Source organism: Apodemus sylvaticus, chromosome 20 (assembly GCF_947179515.1).
Source record: "Apodemus sylvaticus chromosome 20, mApoSyl1.1, whole genome shotgun sequence".
NCBI classification, from domain to species: domain Eukaryota; kingdom Metazoa; phylum Chordata; class Mammalia; order Rodentia; family Muridae; genus Apodemus; species Apodemus sylvaticus.
Genome location: NC_067491.1, coordinates 11,601,137 through 11,620,904, shown reverse-complemented (window position 1 = coordinate 11,620,904; position 19,768 = coordinate 11,601,137). Strand labels below are relative to the sequence as shown.

At 45.1% G+C, this 19,768-nt stretch overlaps 1 protein-coding gene across 2 annotated transcripts in view; it reads right to left on the bottom strand.

The window, feature by feature from the left end:
- The window catches only part of Srgap1 (SLIT-ROBO Rho GTPase activating protein 1), a 283,518-nt gene that overhangs the window by 48,403 nt on the left and 215,347 nt on the right, over positions 1-19,768 (bottom strand). Inside the window, exons 9-12 of one of the 2 annotated variants that reach the window (XM_052164951.1) lie at positions 11,471-11,668; positions 10,742-10,826; positions 3,028-3,055; positions 295-397 (exon numbers count right to left, since the gene is read on the bottom strand). In XM_052164951.1, coding sequence (XP_052020911.1) covers positions 295-397; positions 3,028-3,055; positions 10,742-10,826; positions 11,471-11,668 — 414 coding nt within the window. The remainder of the gene's footprint in view (positions 1-294; positions 398-3,027; positions 3,056-10,741; positions 10,827-11,470; positions 11,669-19,768) is intronic. The other variant, XM_052164952.1, reaches the window with a different exon arrangement.

Sequence of the window (19,768 nt, the reverse complement as noted above, 5' to 3'; positions counted from 1 at the left end):
ATATTTCATTTTGTTTATCTTTTCCTTTTCTTATAATTTTTGGCCTGGAAAAAGAAAAGAGTACTCTTTCTTTTGCCATCTGATAACATCCACATTTATTTATTTTCTCCAGAAGGTTCTCAATCCCAATATTCTTTCCCCTCTGACTTCAGGAAATATTATATTGATTTTTCTGGGGAAGCGAGGAGCCCCAGGACAGACTTGGATATAATGACCTGCCGCCTTGACAGGAGGCTGAGGCCATTAGAACAAGAAGCATGGAGGTCGGCCACTCAGTGGTGGCTGGTGCAGTACCTTGACGAATGTCTCCAGATCCCCATTAAACAACTTAGCATTATACTGGGAGCGGGGCCTGGACCTCCTGTGTTTCTGGGGCTTAGGGGGGACGTTTGGAGGCCTAAGGGAAGGGAACATAATTACTGAGCATGGCAGAAATCAGACAATTGATGAAACACCCTTAGGTCATATCAAAATAACAAAACCAGGGCCCCCTGGGTTCCCTCCCCACCCCAGCCCAGGAGCAAACATTCCCCCTTCCTTTAATTACTTTTATTTGTACATCCAAAGCACAGGAGTTGTTCATTTAGACTATGGTGATTCTATGTGCTAGAAGTGGCATTTCTATTATTTTTTAAACCTTCATAAAAAATGGTAAGCGTTACGAATGGCTATTCTGAGCTATCTAGCCAAATGTGGTAAAGCCAGGTCTCTGTTTGGCTTATGAGTTACACACCAAGACACAGATGATTTCCAGGCAATGAGAGATTTCCAGGTGAGAAATTAAAAATATTTTTAGTTCGATCATAATTTTTTGATATAGGTAGCATCACACCTGCTCAGGATTCCTTATACATTAATGTGTACATATTCTTATTAACAGATTACCCCTGGGAAAATTAGGGTTTGGTGTCAATATGGTTTCTGGCTGTGGGGCCCAAGACATAAATGAGTTACTGTTTCTGTTGAATGCATGATGTCCTTGCCCACATATCTCTGGGACAGTAGGTCACACCCTGTGTTGTTCTGGGCTCTCTTGCCTGTTTGCTCTGCTGGATACGCTAGTCTTTCAGGCACACATACACCCAGTATGCCACGGACTTTACTGGAAAAGCCTGCACCAATCAATTTGCAGTATTATCAGAATGAGGGGGCCTCCTCTGCTCTTTTCCCTTAGAGGACAAGAGGAAGGATCAAGATGACCAGACTCCCGTTTCTGTATCTCTGCTGGTTAACCTCTGCGGAACAGACAGGAGAAGGACTGCCACCACACCTTAGAGGCTGTGGAGGCCCTTCGAGAGGCTGGGTTCTTTAGACGAAGACCTCTGAGGTTCAATTGGCTCAAATTCAGAAAGTCCAGTCTAAAAACAAAATCTATGTGAGACTCCGAAGCGCTCATTAGATATTAGCACTGCAATCAGCATGTGTGTAAGAGAACAAACCTGCGGGGGTGTGTGTGTGGGGGGGGATACAGCCTTTCACTGCTACCCTCTCAGAATCTCCCAGCAGGTGGGCTGCGACTAACAGGGTATAGAGCCAGCAGCACAGAAGTCCTGTGGTGCCTGGGACTTAAAAGGAGCCTTTACAAATGCACAGAAATGTGCGGAGACCTCTGCCAGGCGGCACACCTTGTCCTTCCCCAGTTAACGTTTCTAAAGTATTTTTATACACTAAATTCCATGCAGCGCATTAAGGAAGGGATGCGGCAGGTGTGAAGGACTCAGGCAATGAAGCTGCTCTAAGTTTCCTCGGATTTATTTGATACCGTCATGTTTTCATTACCTTATACACGTTTTCTAATACAGATTTTAGTATCAAGCGCTGTCTGCCCGTGAAGAGACAGGACTTCGGTCTAGAACTCAAAGGCGCAGGGGCACGGGGGCACTTGGCTGTGCACAGAGTGTGTGGGAGGGAGCTGCGGTCAGCTCAAAGACTGGGGTCGGAGACAAGGAGGGAGGGGAAGGTGGAAAGTGCTCTTTACTGTGACTCTCCTGGGAAGGAAAGGAATAGTGTGGAAAGCAACAACTGAATTGTACAGTTTGGATGCCCTGGGTAGCTTCTGCAGCAAGGCAGAGGTTCTGGTTGTCTGGTACCTACCTGGTGGTGGGGTGTCCAGGCACATGGACATGTAGTCCCCCTTCTTCCCCCGCCCCCAGCGAAAGAGCCAATCAGAGCAGGCTCCAGATTAGCTAATCTGCATATTAAAAGTTATACTTGGAAGGCCTTTCTGGCTAACTGCCATAGATGGTCCCGCCAGGAAGAACAAAATCCTGGGGCCTCAAAGCATCAGATACAGAAACCAGAAGGCCCCACCCATTAAAAGAGGTCCACCCGCTTCTTGCCTCAAACTAGAACACAGCCTCAAACGCTCAGGGTCTGTCTGTCGTGCGAAAAACACCATAGGGAAACCAAAGTCGTCATGAATGTTCTCCAACTCAATCAGAATCTGCTTCTAAACATTCGAGCAAGAAGCCAGACTCCTTCACGGGTGTGTGCAGAGGTGAGGGGAAGGAGGGTCTGCTGTAGGTGCTTCGTGTTAGAAGTTACATTTTAGAATCAGATGCAAAAGTGGGTCCAGATCTAAAGTGCCCAAATTTCAATATATTTGCAATTTTCAGATAGTATGAAGTGTAGTAGGAGCTGGAGATAGGCAACTGTTTCTACTTCTTAAGGCAAGTTTTATTACTTGCTAATTAAATTACCATGTCAAAAGTGTCATCAGTCTATTAAAAAAAAGTTAATGTATTTGGGATTAGATAAATTAAGCCTGCTCACTCGGGTACACCTGCTTACCAAGGAGCTCCACAATTCCACTGAAGACAACCTTAGTTATGTGGGGGCACTTGCCTGAGGACCCCAAGCATTTCAAGGTGCTGAGTTTCACCATGCCCAGACTGTCTGCTACAGTCGGTAACTGCTCTTGTGAAAGAGAAGAGAAGAGAAGAGAGAGAGAGAGAGAGAGAGAGAGAGAGAGAGAGAGAGAGAGAGAGAGAGAGAGAGACCACAGATTACGATAAAGCATCTTCCTACCTTGTCGTCATATATTCAGCTCTATGACCTGCCAAGAAAAAAAATAAAAAGAATAAATAAAATAAGTAAACCAGGCGGACTCAGTGGGTTGGGGTTGATCGTCTGTGATCATCTGCTATCTCAGATGGCGAGTTCATAGAGTTACAGATCTCCTGGTAGAAAGATGTGAATAGCCTACGATAAGGAAATAATTCAAAGTCATTATTTTTGCAACATCTTGGTCGGAAATGTAATAAATCCTATAGGTTAGAAAAACACGTTCAGTTAGCAGTTTGAGGCAGTGTTGGTTTTTTTGTTTTTTATTTTTTGGTTTTTTTTTTTTTCCTAAAAATAGCTGCTTGGGCATTAAGCTCAAACATAAAACACACAGAGAGCAGATCTGAAAGTTTCCTGCTAGTTATTTGCTGTTTTGACTGACAGAAAAGCAAATAGGGTGGCGCAAACTCAGTTTCCCTTAGACTAAGCTAATATTCTTTCTGTGGTATGAAATCGGGGCACTGGGAGAGAACCGTGCGCCCTAATCTGACCCACCACAGAGAATAACATACAAGTACGTTAAGTTATACTACAATTTACCACTGTAAGCTAAGAGCTTCCAGAGTTCTGCCACTAGAACCACCAGCTGCTTCTCCTGCATACATATGGCCTCCTTCTTGTAAATAGCAGGACTGGATTGTTCTAGAATGCTCTCGGTCTGCATGCTCACGGTTTGCATTCATTTCATGTTTGCAAGCATCCATGGCTGCTGTCTGTTCTTCATGCATTCGGGGGCAGTGAGGTAAGGGGTGGGCTGGTGGAACCGCTCAGCTGGTTTGTTTACAGAATGAGGGCACTATCCTGAAGGAGTCTGAAGCTACAGCGGGCAGAGAAAGGCCACATTGTAGCACAAACAGGTGAGCCCCGCCCATCACATGACACAGTGATTCTGACCTATAAGACACGGTCAAGTGGACAACTTGCTGGTGCTAGCTGTCAGTGGACACTGCTAGACCACAGCTGAGCCCCTCACTCTATTATCTGCTCTTGAATAAGAAGTAACACGGGATAGGGATACTTGATATGTGTTGATTAAAAAGGAGACAACAGATCTGTATCAGGGGACATCGTTCTTCACATAGATCTGAGCCATGCAACCGCTGGCGGGATCTGTTCCCAGCCAGAGCCGGAGTGAGCGGAGTGTGGTATGTGGTACCTTACAAATACCCAGTGGAGATGTCTGTGGGAAGCTGGGCTAGACTGGATTCGGTCCGAGGGAAGACAAGGCTCAGCGTCTCTGTCACTTTGGTTGCACTTTGGTTGCCATGGGAATCAATGAGATAAGCAGAGGATTGAAGGTACAGACATTCTCTGGCTTGTTTGTACTGGTCACATTGTCTGCTTTATGATGACATCAGTGTGATGTATTAGTCAGATCAGATCAGAAACTATTTGAATAAATATCCCTGAGCATTAAGTAAGCAATAAGTTCTGTCCAGCATTAGCACTGTTTCCTTACTAACTTTGAGAGAGGCACTAAGTAACACAGGCTGGCCTAGAACTCCTGAACTTCCTGTTTCTGCCCCCTTGGGGGCAGTATATATATGGTACTACCACACCTGACCTAAGCCCTTTATATTAAATATGTTAACTCACAATTTTCACAACAGCTTTTAAAAAATTATTTATTTTATGTACATGAAGCTGTCTTCAGATTCACCAGAAGAAGGCATCAGATCCCATTACAGATCCCATTACATGTGGTTGCTGGGAATTGAACTCAGGATCTTCAGAAGAGCAGTCAGTGATCTTAACCGCTGAGCCATCTCTCCAGCTCCTCCTAACAACTTTTATGAGGTAGTTTCTATTATTGTTGTTGTTGTTGTTACTACTACTACTACTACTACTACTACTACTACTTATTTTCAAAAGAGACTGATCACACAAGAACATGACCCATCCCAGGTGTGTTGGTATAGTGTGGGCCTGGCACTAGGGTTGAGGTTGGTTTTAGGTTCAGATGTAAAATCCCAAGAATTGTATTACACTACCTTACAAATGTGGCAGTTGGGGAGGGCATGTAGGTCATTGGTAGAGTACTTGCTGAGTGGTCAAGAGGCTGTGAGTTCAATCCTCATCACCAAAGAGCGTGCGCTCTTTGTGTTACAAGGTAGACGTAGTTCTAAGCGTTTACACGTTAGTTCTTAGAGCCACTTTGTGGAGATAGATACTGTTATTAACCTCAGTTTTATTTTTTATATTTTGCTTTGTTTTTATTTGTATGTCTGTATTGTATGCCACGTGTATACAGGTGCTCAAGAAGGCCAAAGGAAGGCGTGGGATCTCTTGGCGCTGGAGTCCCTCGCAGGCAGTTGGGAGGCACCTGACTAGGTTCCTCCGGAAGAGCAGTAAGGACACCAGGACATCTCTCTAGCCCTATCCCGTGTTTTATAGCTGAAGTTCATAGGTGTCAAGTTACACATACATGCTTGGTAATTATAGTCCACTCTTAGGAGAGCTGTCAGCCCTGGGCTCTCATGCAGGTCCATTATGACAGGTGATATTACAGAACTGGCTATGAACTCACACGCGCACACACACACACACACACACACACACACACACACAACACAGAGAAACATGCACATGTCCATACATACACATACAGAGACACGCAACACACACACACACACAGACTAAAAGCTAAGTTTCTGGGAGAGGGAGGCTGTTTAGTTGACGAGGCGTCTGCCATGGAGCAGGCGAGCTTGAGTTCAGATCCCAACATCCATGTAAAACTGAGCATCATGGCGCACTCTGACCCCAGGACGTGGTAGGGGAGATCCAGCTAGATCTCTGATGGTCACTAGCCAGCCAACAACTTGGTGAATTCCTTACTTCAGTGACAGATCCTGTCTCAAAAACATAGTGCAGTGTGATCCAAGAACGATATTGTGTGCTGACCTCTGGGGCCTCCACAGGCATGTGGGTAGGTGTGCATGACCGCCTGCACGCACACGTGCACACATGCATGGCTGCCTGCAGACACACATACACATGCATGGACACCTGCACACACATGTACTACATGTGCACATGAAAGCATGTGTACTACACGCACTCAAACCCAACTTTTGTTTTCCCTTTGGAAAACCCTTGTGAACAATTTTTGAAGAGAGAAATGGATCATAGTGTATTCTTTTATCTGCTTAATATGGCTAAGATAAAATACAAAATAATGAAAGATGCAATTAAAAACCAAAATTAAACAGATATGTAAATATGCAAATTAATACACATTTAAGTCGGGGAGCATGGCCGAATTGCTTTTACATGGTTTGATGCTAGAGAAACGGATGTTGAGTGAAAGCAAAACATCTTATAGCCTGGAAATTTTGCTATTTTTCTCGGCTATCCCAACTAATTATTTCCTAAATTGAGAACAAGATGAATGAGCTGGTTTCTGCCATTGTGCCTTCATTGATGGTTAATAGTATTAAGAAATTAAAAACCTACACAAGAAACATTTTGAATAATGAGCTGAGAGTAACTGTCAGGAGATAACACTCCTCAGTGTGTCTCAACTGATGAATGAGGCCTTCGTTTTAAATCAATATTGTCATTCATAGATGAATAACACACAAGCAAGGAAGACTCACCGTCTAAAAGGAATGTGAATGTGTCCAGTGGTCTGAGGACTAGGTTTCAATCACTTCCCCCAGAAGCTTATTAAATTATTAAAAAGTAAGGAACCCACCACGCCCACCCGATATAAGTCACTTGGAGAGGGAAAAAATGCAAGATTAATTTTTTTTTCTTGGTAAAAGCAAATCTTAGGGCTATTTTTTTTTTCAGGTGGGAGGGGTTGTTGCTGAGATAGAGCTCAGCCTAACTCAGTATCTCAGGCTCACTGTCCATCCTCCTGCCTCTGCCTCTGCCTCTGCCTCTGCCTCTGCCTGCCAAGGGCCGTGACTGCATCCTGGGGTAAATAGTTTCTTTGCTTTCTCTTCCACATGACTTCATAATTGTGAAGTGAATTACTTTCCACGTTTCAACGCACATTATTTAAAATGAAGGCTGTGGACAACTTGAGGTAAGGGAAAAAAAGGTAGGGAATAGTATTTAAAATTCATCTAGCTTGAACTGGACAGAGATACCTTTGATTTGTCCCCTAATGAGGACTGAATCAGAACCGGTAGCAATACTTGTCAGCGCTTTTTCTTTCTTAACACTACAGGCTACTGTGGTGCCTTTGTAAAAAGACATAATTATCCACAATCCGATTATCTTTTGAAGGAATATTTGTACTCCTACTCAAAGACAGACAATGGATTATTCCAAGATAACCTACTTAATTCCTTTGTCAAAAAAAATGTTATACCTAGGACGAGAAACAATGTAACGGAGAGCTTGGCGGCCTGCTGTCACATTTTTCTGTGTAGCAAAATTGTACAGAGATTCCCACCCTCTTACTTCCAAATGCCTCACACAGAGAACCTGATCTGAATAGGAAGGCTCATTACTAGATTTAAAAAACAAAAAACAATACCCCCACCCCACCCCCACCCCACCCCGTCCCAGTTTTATAGTCATGTATCTAATTTACTGTGGCTGATTTAACTTCCATTCAAAAAGAAATGATGTCCCTAAAGAGCGAGCAGCCTTGTTGGGATGATAAAGAAGAGGGTGACTTTCAGAGCCCTGCGTCTCTTTTCTATTTCGGTACCTTTTAAAGCCTCGGGATTCTGAGTTTAGAGAAGGCCGCTTTAAGAGTCTGATCCAGTTGCTTCACTGTGTTGTAAATCAAAGAACTGACAGGGCCCACTGGTAGCCTGCCAAGGCCGGGCAGCAAGGCGGGCCAAGCACATGTCTGTAGTTAGAGTTTCATCTGTGGATGATCAACTGCTAAATCCCTGGTTAGGCTCTATTTGCCTTACTATGAAAGCAGGTTTTGCATCATTAAGTCTGGGAGAATTCAGAGGTATTCCTATTCGAAATGTCAAGCCTGTCCCCAAACCACCACTTACCCCTGGACTGCTAACCTTACTTAACCAGATGGGACTTGGATTCCTTCCTAAGAGATCACCATTGGACTGTTTTTCCATGGGACAGGCGCCATTAACTCGGTTAAGCCTCCTCTGCTGTAAGCCTACTAACACTGGACAGGGCATGCGTGGAAAGCCAGCAGGCTTACAAGGGGTGAACGTTTTGAAAGTCTCTCATGCTCAGTTTTACTTGGAGGGTTAAAGCCAGCAGCAGTGAGTGGCAGCAGCTGACGGACTATCGAGTGGCCAGAAGTTACTGCGCTAGGAGGAGCAGAGGCCGGTACCTCTGACGCTACTCTGACTACAACCATCCAGGCCCCTTCCACAGACTTAACTGAGCGTAAGGAAGCTGTGTCACAGGGACGCTGGAGCTCACTGAAAGAAATTCCAGGACAAAGGAATCCTGGCTTGGTGTTGACAAGGTACGACGACTCTTCACAGTGTGGCTAAGGACAGCCTTTGGCAAATGGTCTTGGCCTACAGGCCAAAATGTAGCCCGATCCAAGAATGACATGGAGAGCAACATTCACCAGTGTGGCTTTTCTCTCTAGGAGACATAAAAGAATGTATGCGGAATGACTACCATAAAAGTTCAGACTGTGGCTCCAAGCCACTCCGACGCTTGCCTGCCTACGGTGCCAAGAGTGAGCACACCCCATGGCCCGTGGCCCAGGGCCCGGGGCCTCCCCATGTCCACAGTGGCCCTCAGTCTTAGAGGGAGGACTTTGGTGTCTGAAAGCATTCAAGGCATTTCTCCACACTGAGGAGAAGTTATGCTCTGGGGGCAGCAAGGGACCTCGAGGGCATTGTTCCAAATATCAGGCACTTGCGAGGAATGGGAAGAAGAAAGGGAATTTATTATGAGAAAAGGGGGAGGGGCTAAAGCATGGCTATTTAAGAAAACTCTTCAAAGATTAAAAAGGCTTGAAAATAAAGTTTAAAACCTACAGAAGAGATCAAAGAACAGTACACGAAATATCCTGATAATCTTCACTTAGATTACATAGTTGTCTGTCTGTCTGTCTGTCCATCCTTGGGGCACTCCAGCAAGCTTTTTTTTTTTTTTAAAGAATAAGGACATTCTTCTTTATAATCACAGTATCATAACAGAAGAAATTTAAGTCAATAATATTTAACCTATAGGTTATATCCATTTCCTATTTGCTTAAAATGGCCTTTATAAATTTTGCCCATTTTAGTTAGAGTTGACACGGTGCATTAGTCATTATTGTTATCATTAATGAAATATATCATTACTTTTTAACCTGGATGCTTCTTCACAGGTAAGCCCTTCCCCCCCTTTTTCCTGAGGTACGATTGTCTTTCGACTTGGAGGCTGGGGAGTCCGAGGCCACGCACGACAACTTTTTGCCTTGTGGTATTCTCTAAGGATGAGGGGTTCTTAGGAGAACCATAAGGCAAGGTGGTAATAAACTGCTTTATGGGCAAGAAAGGCTCCAAAACGGTAGGTGGCAAGAACTTAGGTATAAGATGGAAATGTCTTTAATAAAAAAAAAAAGGGATTTATTTATTTTTATTTTATGTGCACGAGTGTGTTGCCTGAATGAACGAGTCTCTCTCTCTCTCTCTCTCTCTCTCTCTCTCTCTCTCTCTCTCTCTCTGTGTGTGTGTGTATGTGTGTATGTGTGTGTGTGTGTGTGTTCGCACATGCACGCTGCATGTTTCCTAAAGAGGCCAGAAGAGGGCATCGTATTCCCAGGAACCCAACTCAGATCCCAGCAAGCATTCATAAAGGCCGAGCCACGTTCCCAGCTCTGGAAGTCTCTTTTGAATTCAGCCATTCCCACACCCCGACCTCGTCCCCACACCCCTCGTCCCCACACCCCGACCTCGTGCCCACACCCCGACCTCGTCCCCACACCCTGACCTCGTGCCCACACCCGACCTCGCCCCCCATCCCCCACCCCTTTCTGCAGCATTCTCTTTCATTTCTTACAACGCCCAGCAGAATCTCGTATGAACAGACAACGGAAGTTTCAGACCCCGGGACCCTTAAGTAAGCCACGGCTCTGCCTGTGTGTGTTCATTTTTCCTTTTATGTTGTTTATGAGGGCAGAGAAGAGAAGCAGTGATGGTTGTGTAGTCCCCTCTGTCTGCAGTGCACCCTGCTCCGGTCTCCTCCAGAAAGATCCGGAGACTGGCAGGATCCTGGTGGAGAATATAGTTAGTATTTGGTGCTATTGTTTCTATTCCCAGACACTGCAGAGTGTGTGTGTGTGTGTGTGTGTGTATTTACATATTCCATCAGATCCTATCTCAACTACCAACAATACTTAATGTAAAATGGAAGATTGCTCAGACTGGAAAAACTGGTTTCTAGAACGCCAAAAGGATGGGACAGTTACCAGCCCATTCAAATGGACGGGGAGAGGTTGGAGGACCAAGAAGCCCAATGCAGAGGCAGGAGACTGGGGTCAGTACTGTGGTCCCAAAGGAACCTCCTCTCCTGAGTCTGAGTCACTCCTCTCCTGAGTCTGACTTTACCTCCCAGAATGGCTTCAGTGTGAACACGATCATCAGGGAACTCAGATCAACCAAAATCTTAACATAGGGCAGCGTCGGCGTCGATTTCTAGGGCCGCACGCTCACACAGACATACTTCACACTCGTCACAGAGCACCCATGATGCGTCAACACAGGCCAGACCGCTTCCCCGTTTGCTCCCAGTACTCCACCTTCTCCGAGAGTCCTCTGTAGCAAGTCATGCTTAGCCTGAAGTTTTGTGATGAGATTGCTGCCTTCCAAGAACTCTCGAAGTTTCTGCAAAAAGGCAAGGTAGAAACTTGAGACCTCCCAGTGCCAGGGGACTTCCCAGAGGGGATGTTTAGCCCTGCAGCTCTATCTGCTCATCTGGAATCCCTTACTCAGGGTGTAATCTCTAGGCTAGCAGACTCAGCCTTCTCTGGAGAGCATGCAGGAAATGCAGGCTCAGGACTCTTCTTCCCTGGTCCTGTTGAAACAGGTTGCATTTTAGCAAACTACCCTGTGGTGTGCACCTGTGTCAAAGCAGACAAAGCCTGGACTTGAGGGGGGCAAGTGATAATTGTGCAAGCAGCCTGGAGGACTGGGGTCAGGGTGCACTAGGGTAGGATTGGAAACAGGAAGATCCTAAGCGCTCGCTGGTCCAGAGAGACATCTGTCTCAAAAATAGGACGGAGGAGCAACCCAATAAGACATCTTCACTGTGCTATAGCTTCCCTCCCCTCAGCTGGTTTTAGAGAGGTCCTAAGTCCTAAACTCTACCCAGACTGGCTGAATCGGGAACTCTGAGGGTACTCTGGTGACTGTACTTTAAAATCAAGGCCTCGGGAAAGACTCCGGCATCGTTAACTATAGGGCAATGCTGGGGTAAGTGTGGTCCCAGGCTCCATCAAGAGAGGCTGGGGAGCAGGGAGCGGCCGTACCATGAAGTAGAACTGCTCGGTCTCTTGCTGGTTAGCACGTCTCTTGGCGATGCTGGGTTTACTCAGGTAGGTTTCGGACACAGTGGACTTCACAGACTCTGTGGATCGGCTGTGCTGGAAGCACTCAGACACATCGTAGTCCTCGATGGTGACCATATCTTGGATGGTCTGGAGGGTGGCTTCTGTCGTTTTCTTGACCTGGGAACAGAAATACACGTCACTTGTTAACATATTGTTCTGGGAACCCTGTACTACTCCATGAGGGTAGGTCTTTTAGAGAGAGGTTACTTCGGAGTCTGGTAGTGAGATGCTAAATCTTTCAAGTTTCGACCAACCAGGAGCACAAATCGGTGTAGCCCAAACAATGCTACACGTAAGTATACCGTCCAATGAATAATCTCAACATGACATGCTAGGGAAACACCTCTCCACCTAAAAGTGTATGTTATCAATATTCTCACCATCCTTCAAATAACTCCCATGCTCCTTTTCCTCCCAGTATACCCACTGACCCCCCTCCCTTTCTTTTTTCCTTATCGGGTACCAAAGCTAGGAACTTGTAGATGCTAAGAGTTAAAGTATAAAGTATAAAGATACACACCCATCTCTCCTCAGCACCCTGCCTCCTAACATGTTAGTGGTATTTTATAGAAATAGTGCAGAATATAATTTAAATCCAATTCCTTTTGCTTAGTGGCAGGGAGATTCATTTCTTGTGAATATCGGTATTTCATTACTTGATATTTATTGCAAGGACAAATCATAGTTCACCCTGTGATTGATAGATGAGTATTTTTTGGTTTTGTCTTTTATGAATTTTATGAATTATAGTGCAGTGAACACATTTGGTGCAGCACACATTCAGATACAATTGCCGTGCATGGGAAATGCCAGATTGCTCTCCAAAACAATGCTATTTATATTCCTGTCAGTGTGGCGGAGAATTCCCGTTACTCCACACGCTTGTCGATGGTTGGCACTGCTCCTCCTTTCAATCCAAGGCACTGCTGGTGTGCAGTGGGCTCACATGGTTCCCGTAGGTTTCCTTCCTCTGTATAAGCTTAAGCATGCTGTCGTGTGTGAAAGGCAGCCTGGATCCCTCCTTTGGGAAGACTTTGTCGGAACCTGTCAATCAGTGTTCTACTGGGCGATGAGTGTCGCGACTGGGCTGAGTGTTGGCATTCATGCTAGCAATTGTTTTCCCGCTGTTGGCTCCAGCTTTTCACAGCTTCATTGTCAGCTAGATGAGTGCGGCCTCTGCTTTTATTTTTATATTGTGTGTGCACGCGTGCGTGCGTGCGTGTGTGTGTGCACGTGTGTGTGTGTGTGTGTGTGTGTGTGTGTGTGTGTGTGTCACTGCATTCAACTGGTCAGAGGACCTCTCTGGACAGTTAATGTCTCCTTCCATTTTTATATCTCAGGTCACCAGGCTTCTGTGACAAGCATTTTATTATATGTTCAATATTCATTGTGGTTTGTCCATGGAGTTATTAGATTCTTTGATCTCCGTTCTTTATATTTCAAGAGTTACCACTGGGATTTCTTTTTAGTTGAGAGTCTATTTCATCTACCTGAGAATCTTTAATCTGCTCCTATGAAAGATACTTTCCTGCATTCCCTTATGGCTTCATATTCCTGCTGAGGGTAAGGGGAGAAAGTTTCACAATATGTCTAGGCACTGAGACATACATACATGTTTTATGTATGTGCCTGTGAATGCACGTGTGTTACAATGTGTGTGGAGCTCAGAAGACAGCTTGAGAGAGTCTGTTTTCTCTCCACCGAGCAGGTCCCAGGGATCAGGTAGTCAGGGCTCAGTAACACATCAGCAAAGGTTGTAAAGACAGACTGCTTGTGGATGCTTTTGAACTTGAGAGCTTTGTTCACGTTCTGGCTTTTCTCCGTACCTCTTAAGCCACTGCCTCTGCCTCTAAAATTTTCCTTCTAAGACCCTTGCTACAACAGCACACTTCACTGGGTTCTGTCTCTTAATCCCTCTCTTCTGTAGTTTCTATTCCTTTGCTTCTCCGTTGTTGACATTTCCCCCCCCCCCACCCCCACCCCCATTTCTCCCTTTGGCCACACCTTGGCTGGAGTCACTTTTCTCTCATTCTCAGTTCTATTTTGCTTTATGGTTATTTCCCAATCTTTTCTATCTCATTGTTCATTTTCTTTGGTGAAATCTAAGCTTGCTTTTCATTCAGTAAGCAGTTCTGCCTCGGGTCTCTGACAATTCCATTCCTCGAGGCTTCTGTGGGACCTTTTCTGGTATTTATTATTTCTTCTAGTTATCACAAATAGCATTTTCAGATCACCTCATGTACCTAATTATCCTTCTTACACATGTGAAAATTTCTGTTTTAATGTTCCTTACATATGTCTATCTACCTAGCATCTATTTATCTACCCATCAATCTATAATCTGTCTATTTGTCTGTCTGTCTATCTATCTAACTATCTATCTATCTATCTATCTATCTATCTATCTATCTATCTATCTACCTACCTACCTATCTACCTATCTACTTATCTATCTATCTATCTATCTATCTATCTATCTATCTATCTATCTATCTATCTATCTATCTATCTATCTATCTAGTCTGTCTATCTATCTATCTATCTATCTATCTATCTATCTATCTATCTATCTATCTATCTACCTACCTACCTACCTTGTCTGTCTGTCTGTCTGTCTGTCTGTCTGTCTGTCTATCTACCTACCTACCTACCTACCTACCTACCTACCTACCTACCTATTGTGCGTATATGTAGGAATACCCATGCCACAGTGTGTGTGGATGTCGGAGGACAACCTTTGGGTAGGCATCAGTTCTTTCTCTCCATTATGTGTGCCCCAGAGATTAAATTTGGGTCTCTAGTGTTGGTAGCAAATGTCCCTGTTGGCTGAGCCACCTTGTTGACCCTTGTTAGACATGTATGTGTCAATAACTGAGGTCTAAAGTAATCCTATCAGCCTCCCCAAACAAAATTTGTTTTCCCAAAGTTTTGGGGGTCCGGTGGCTTAGGATTGCTGCTGGGAGTACTGGATATTCCCCTTTGGGGAGGCGATGGCTCTCGTCTCATAGGCTTCGCATGAGCCACAGACTTCATCCTGGACATTGAAAGAGGAAGGCAAGAACCAACCAAGTGACCCACGCCATCCTTGTAAGATGTGGAAATCTTTTTAGTTACTCAAAACAACACTGAATTAACTAGTTTAGTTAGGATCATATTGTGTGGTTAAGGAATAAAAGCGGTCAATACTAGTCTGGATGCTGCAAACAAGTGTGCCGGGGGATCAGTTAAAGAGATGCAGAGACTGCAACAGACTTCATTTTTCCTGTAGTATGTACGATGCCAAGAGTGGGTATTTCTACGGAAAAGCATTGAACATTGGTTTAAAAATCCCATTACTACAGGCAGCAGCTTCAAAGGTCACGACTCTTCCTATAGATTGGGTTAGAAGGCTCACTATCTCATGTCAGCCCAATGTGTGCTTGTGACTTATAGAAACATTTCTAAAGATGATCGTTTCTGTATTTTGAACAGACACGAAAGAGAGCAGTTGACACTTGACACTCTTATAGTGATGTATGCAATGTTTAGACCTGTGAGGAACTTCCATAAGACTGGGAGTATGAGAAAGAAATCATATTTCTAAATTAAAACATACTCTTCATGATTTAAGATATCTATGCATAATTAAAGCAACAATTACTGAAGGATGATATATTTTTATAGCTCCCTGAGTTTTCTAGTCACATTAGGAAATGGAAAGTCTGCTACTTATACTTAAACAATATTAAGTGAACAGGAACTCCCCACTTCTTCATTGCATTGCTTGGTATTGTACCGATGTGTGTGAGCATCTGTGCTGGTCTCCAGGGCGTCAGGGAAGCACCATACGAGGCAGAATTCTGAGCTTGTTGGGGGTCAGTGAGTAGGCACCAGAATAAAGGGACTCTGGGCAGAAAGGGGATGAGAATAAGCCCCTTGGGGGTCACAAAAAGCAGCTTTATACAAACGGGAAGAGAACAGAGCCTGCGGAACAACACGCCAATCAAAGCCCCAGCATAGCACGCCCAACGGAGGCCACAGGGAACCGCTGAATGTCCTGAGAACAGGAGTGGCGGCTCAGCCTCGAGCTTTTATAAGATCTTGGGGCTGATATACAATAAAAGGAAAAGACGGGGAGGAAGAAAACGAGCCAGGAACCCCGAGCTTAGTGGAGAGGTCATGATTGTCAACTTGGGAAGAAATACCTGGAAGGAAATAGTTAGGGAACACGTGAAATTGTTTAAGCACAGAAGCGGAGTGTTCATTTTCTTAGGAATTTTCTTAAGTAGAAAAAAAAAAAAAAGAAAGGAATTATCAGGACTAGTAACGTAAGGTCAAGCACAATGTTAAAAACTACAGAGAAATGTTAGGACATCAGTGGAGGGTGAGAGAGAGTGTCCACAAGGAACTCTGATATGTTTCTGCTAGAAACAGAAGGACAGTTACATCAAGGAGACACAAAGAGAAAGTTCCAAAGGCCAACTCTGGAGCACAAGGAGGCAGGAAACTCCCCACCTCCCAAGGAGCCCCGACTAATCAGGTAGACATCACCAAGGATGAAAATTAAAATCCATGCCTGTATTCATGATAAAACCCGTGACCGAGGCTGGAGAGATGGCTCAGCGGTTAAGAGCACTGACTGCTCTTCCAGAGGTCCTGAGTTCAATTCCCAGCAACCACATGGTGGCTCACAACCATCTGTAATAGGGATCTGATGCCCTCCTTCTGGTGTGTCTGAAGACAGTACTCAAATACATAAAATAAATAAATCTTTTTTTAAAAAAAATCCATGACCGGTCTATGGGTTAGAATTTGTTAACTAGAGTATGCTCACTGATACTTATAAAATAACATTTCACTTGAACCATTTTACCATGGGTGAGATAATCAGGGGTATCAGAGTTATCAAACGCAAAACCAGATCGTGCATGAAGAACCAAATTGGGCGTTTCCCTTCTGCATTGCAATCACCTTCACAGAGACAATCTGTGCTGTCACAGTTAAGTTTGGAGTTGCCAGGAAGAATAAGAGAACGACAGAAGCTACCAGCACTCCGGCTGGGACTCTGTCTCATCCCGTGGGATGCTCTCTGAGAAGAGTAACACCAGCTTCTGGCACACAGGCCGTGATAATAAGGCACAGAGGGGATTCACCGAGATAAATATACTACAGCTAACAGTGCCCGTACTGATTCCTCATTGGCTACGGGAAAACATGGGTGGGTTTGGCAGAAGCAAATGACAAAGACTTGTCAAGGAACATGGGAGAAAACACAAGCCTGTTTTTATCCTCAAGCCCATGGATCAAAAAGAGTGCTGGGGAGCAGGTGACGTCTACGGGATTAGCTCACCCTTTTGGCTAGGCTGCCTGGCCATCGACCTCCTAGGCTCTACCCGCCCAGGGCTGGCATTAGAGGGATGTCCTACTGTGCTGTGCTTTCATAATGGGGGTGCTGGAGATTGGAACTCAGGTCTTCATCCTTGCACAGCGAGCACTCACTCCTACCGACTATTATGGGATTTACACACACCGCTCTTGGTTGTCTGGTCCTCAGGACAGTCTTTGAAGAAAGTCCAAAAGTCACTTTGCTGGTGTTGTGCCCAAGTACACTGTCTCGGTTTGCTCGGGCAAACTGTCATCCCTTTGTAACCAACACTTCCCAGTGAGTGCTGGAGGTCGGATGTGCAAAGTCCAATGTGGGTCCCTCCTCTTAGGGCTTTCGAGGGAAGCATCTGTCCCAGGCCATTCTCGGTAGCTTACAAAAAGCCACTTTCTCTTTGTGCCTCTTGGTTGCAATTCTACCTTTTTATGGGGGCATCAGTCATACTGGATTAGGGCCCACCCCGAGGACCTCCTTTTAATTTGTTGACCTCTTTAAAAATCTTTTCTTTAAACAAGGTCATATTCTGAACCACTGGATGTGAACTAAGTTTAGCACTTCAACATATGAATTTGGGGGAAACATAACCCCCGTGCTGTGATACACCCGACAGCATTGATAGCTTGAGGCCTTGAACCATGTTTTAGATGCAGACCTACACAGCCTTGTTGACTCATCTCTTCGTGAAGGTGACTTCCCCAACCATGTACTTTATGGATCATGTCTGTATTTCTACTGCACCGCTGTATTATTCCAGATGGATTCATGGCCAGGAGAAAGGGGCCATGCACAGATGCACACACACACACACACACACACACACACACACACACACACACATTGGGTTTGGGTCTAGACTATGGAAAGTATGTCAGTGCAGGCCACAGATGGCAGGAGCAGAGACGACACCCTACCTTGGCCTTCCCTCTCTCCCTGTCCCTGACTAGTAGTGCAGACACCAGTGACCCTAGGTATCACAGAGCTGAAAATCAGCCCACCTTTGATGCCCTATGCGGTTTTTGTTGAGTGTTGTTGCTATAGCACCACTGCAGAGCCATGCTGCTCCTCTGCCAGCATAGGAGGTTGCATTCATAAACACTGAGATTGGTTGACTACTATTATTATTACTATCATTAGTTATGAAATTTATTCTCAGGGGTGATATAACTTAACCCAAGGACGGCCACAGCATCATTGCCCAGAGGCTCTTAGAACACAGTCTCTGCCTTCGGGCGTCTCTCAGAAAAACCCCATTTTCCCTGAAATCCACTCACTTGCCTCTGATTTAAAAGCTTCGTGGATGGACCCAACTCTCAAGAGGAAGACCTCGAGCCCACTGCTCACATCATCTGGAGTGGAATTTAGAGGTTTGCAGTTCTACCTGTTACATGGCAACACGAAGTCAGGAATGACTTCATCTTTGTGCACCTGTGAGTTGGTCAGGGGACCCTGGGAGCAAGTCTGCTGGGCAGAGTTGAATCCTCAGGGACGCCAAAGGATTCTTCTCAGCACACGGCAGCTGTTCCGTGGTTGCTCTGCTCGGCCGTTCCGAGCTCTGCCATTTCTGCCAGGGACCACATGCCTGCATCCATTTTCTCAAGACACCCCTCATTCCCCTGGGAATGTGCTTGTGGATTAAAGTCCTTCCTTCTTCGAGTTACAGCTTAATCGAAACAAACACGATATGTGTGTGTGCTTGCAACAGAAGACAGCAGACTGTTCTCAGCTTTGCCTTGGTGACATATCACAGAAGGGCTGGGTGGCAGCTGCTATTCACCTAGGCTGTCATTGTCACCTGGCCATGGGAAGCTGTGGGCCATCTGGAGATGCTCAGGGTGACAAAAGTCAGAGAAGAAGGTCCAAGACAACCAACCATCAGAACTGAGTTATGTGCCCCACATCTTACACCAAGCTTTCAAAGACCCCAAGAAGGGGGTTCGCTTGTGGATTTATACAATTTAGGGTTCTGGTGCAGTCATTGATAACCATGAAGAAAACCAAATTTTTTTGTGTGTGTGTCTCTCTGTATGTGTGTGTGTGTATTTACTAAGAATGAAGGATTTATAACGGATATATCTCCTATTTCCCTTAATTATACACGCCATGAAAGTTGTTTCAGTTGGCCTGAAAATCTCGCTCATTATTGTTGAACATATCTTGAAATAAGGAGAACGTTTTTGTAAGTTTGTGAAGTTCTTCTTGGCAAGCCACTGGGGGAAGGTTTTAAGTGGTGCCATGGAATTTTATACAGGGCCACTCGTTCAGTAAGCCCCACTGAGGACTGACGGAGGCGCCACAGCCTGCTTCCTTCTACTCCCCCAAGGTTGGGGAAGCCATTTAATATCTGGAGATGACCTAGCTGCTACCTCTGTTGGGATGACTTACTGGTATGATAGCACAGATGTGAAGACTCTACTTTCCAGACCAGAAAGTATTGGGACATGTGGTTTGAAAATGACAAGCAGAATATTAAAACCAGCACTGTCCTAAAGAATAGGAAGGCCATGGTCACTCTACTGCACACAAGCTCATCTCCCACTCTTTAAAAGTGTGTGTGTGTGTGTGTGTGTGTGTGAATGTATGTGCGTGTGCCTGCTCGTGCCTTGTTTGAGATGTTTGTTCACTGCTACATACATCAGGTTAGTTGGCCCATGAGTTTCCAGAGATTGTCCTGACTCCACACACCATCTCTGAGTAGGAGCACTGTGTTACTGAGTCCAGCTTTCTGTGAGTTCTGGGCATCCGAACCCAGGTCTCCACATCTGTGCAGCTAAGGCTTTACCCATGCAGACATTTCCCAACCCATTATTCCTTTGCTCTTCAGTCGTGCACAGTAAACGGGGTGCTAGGTAAGCAAC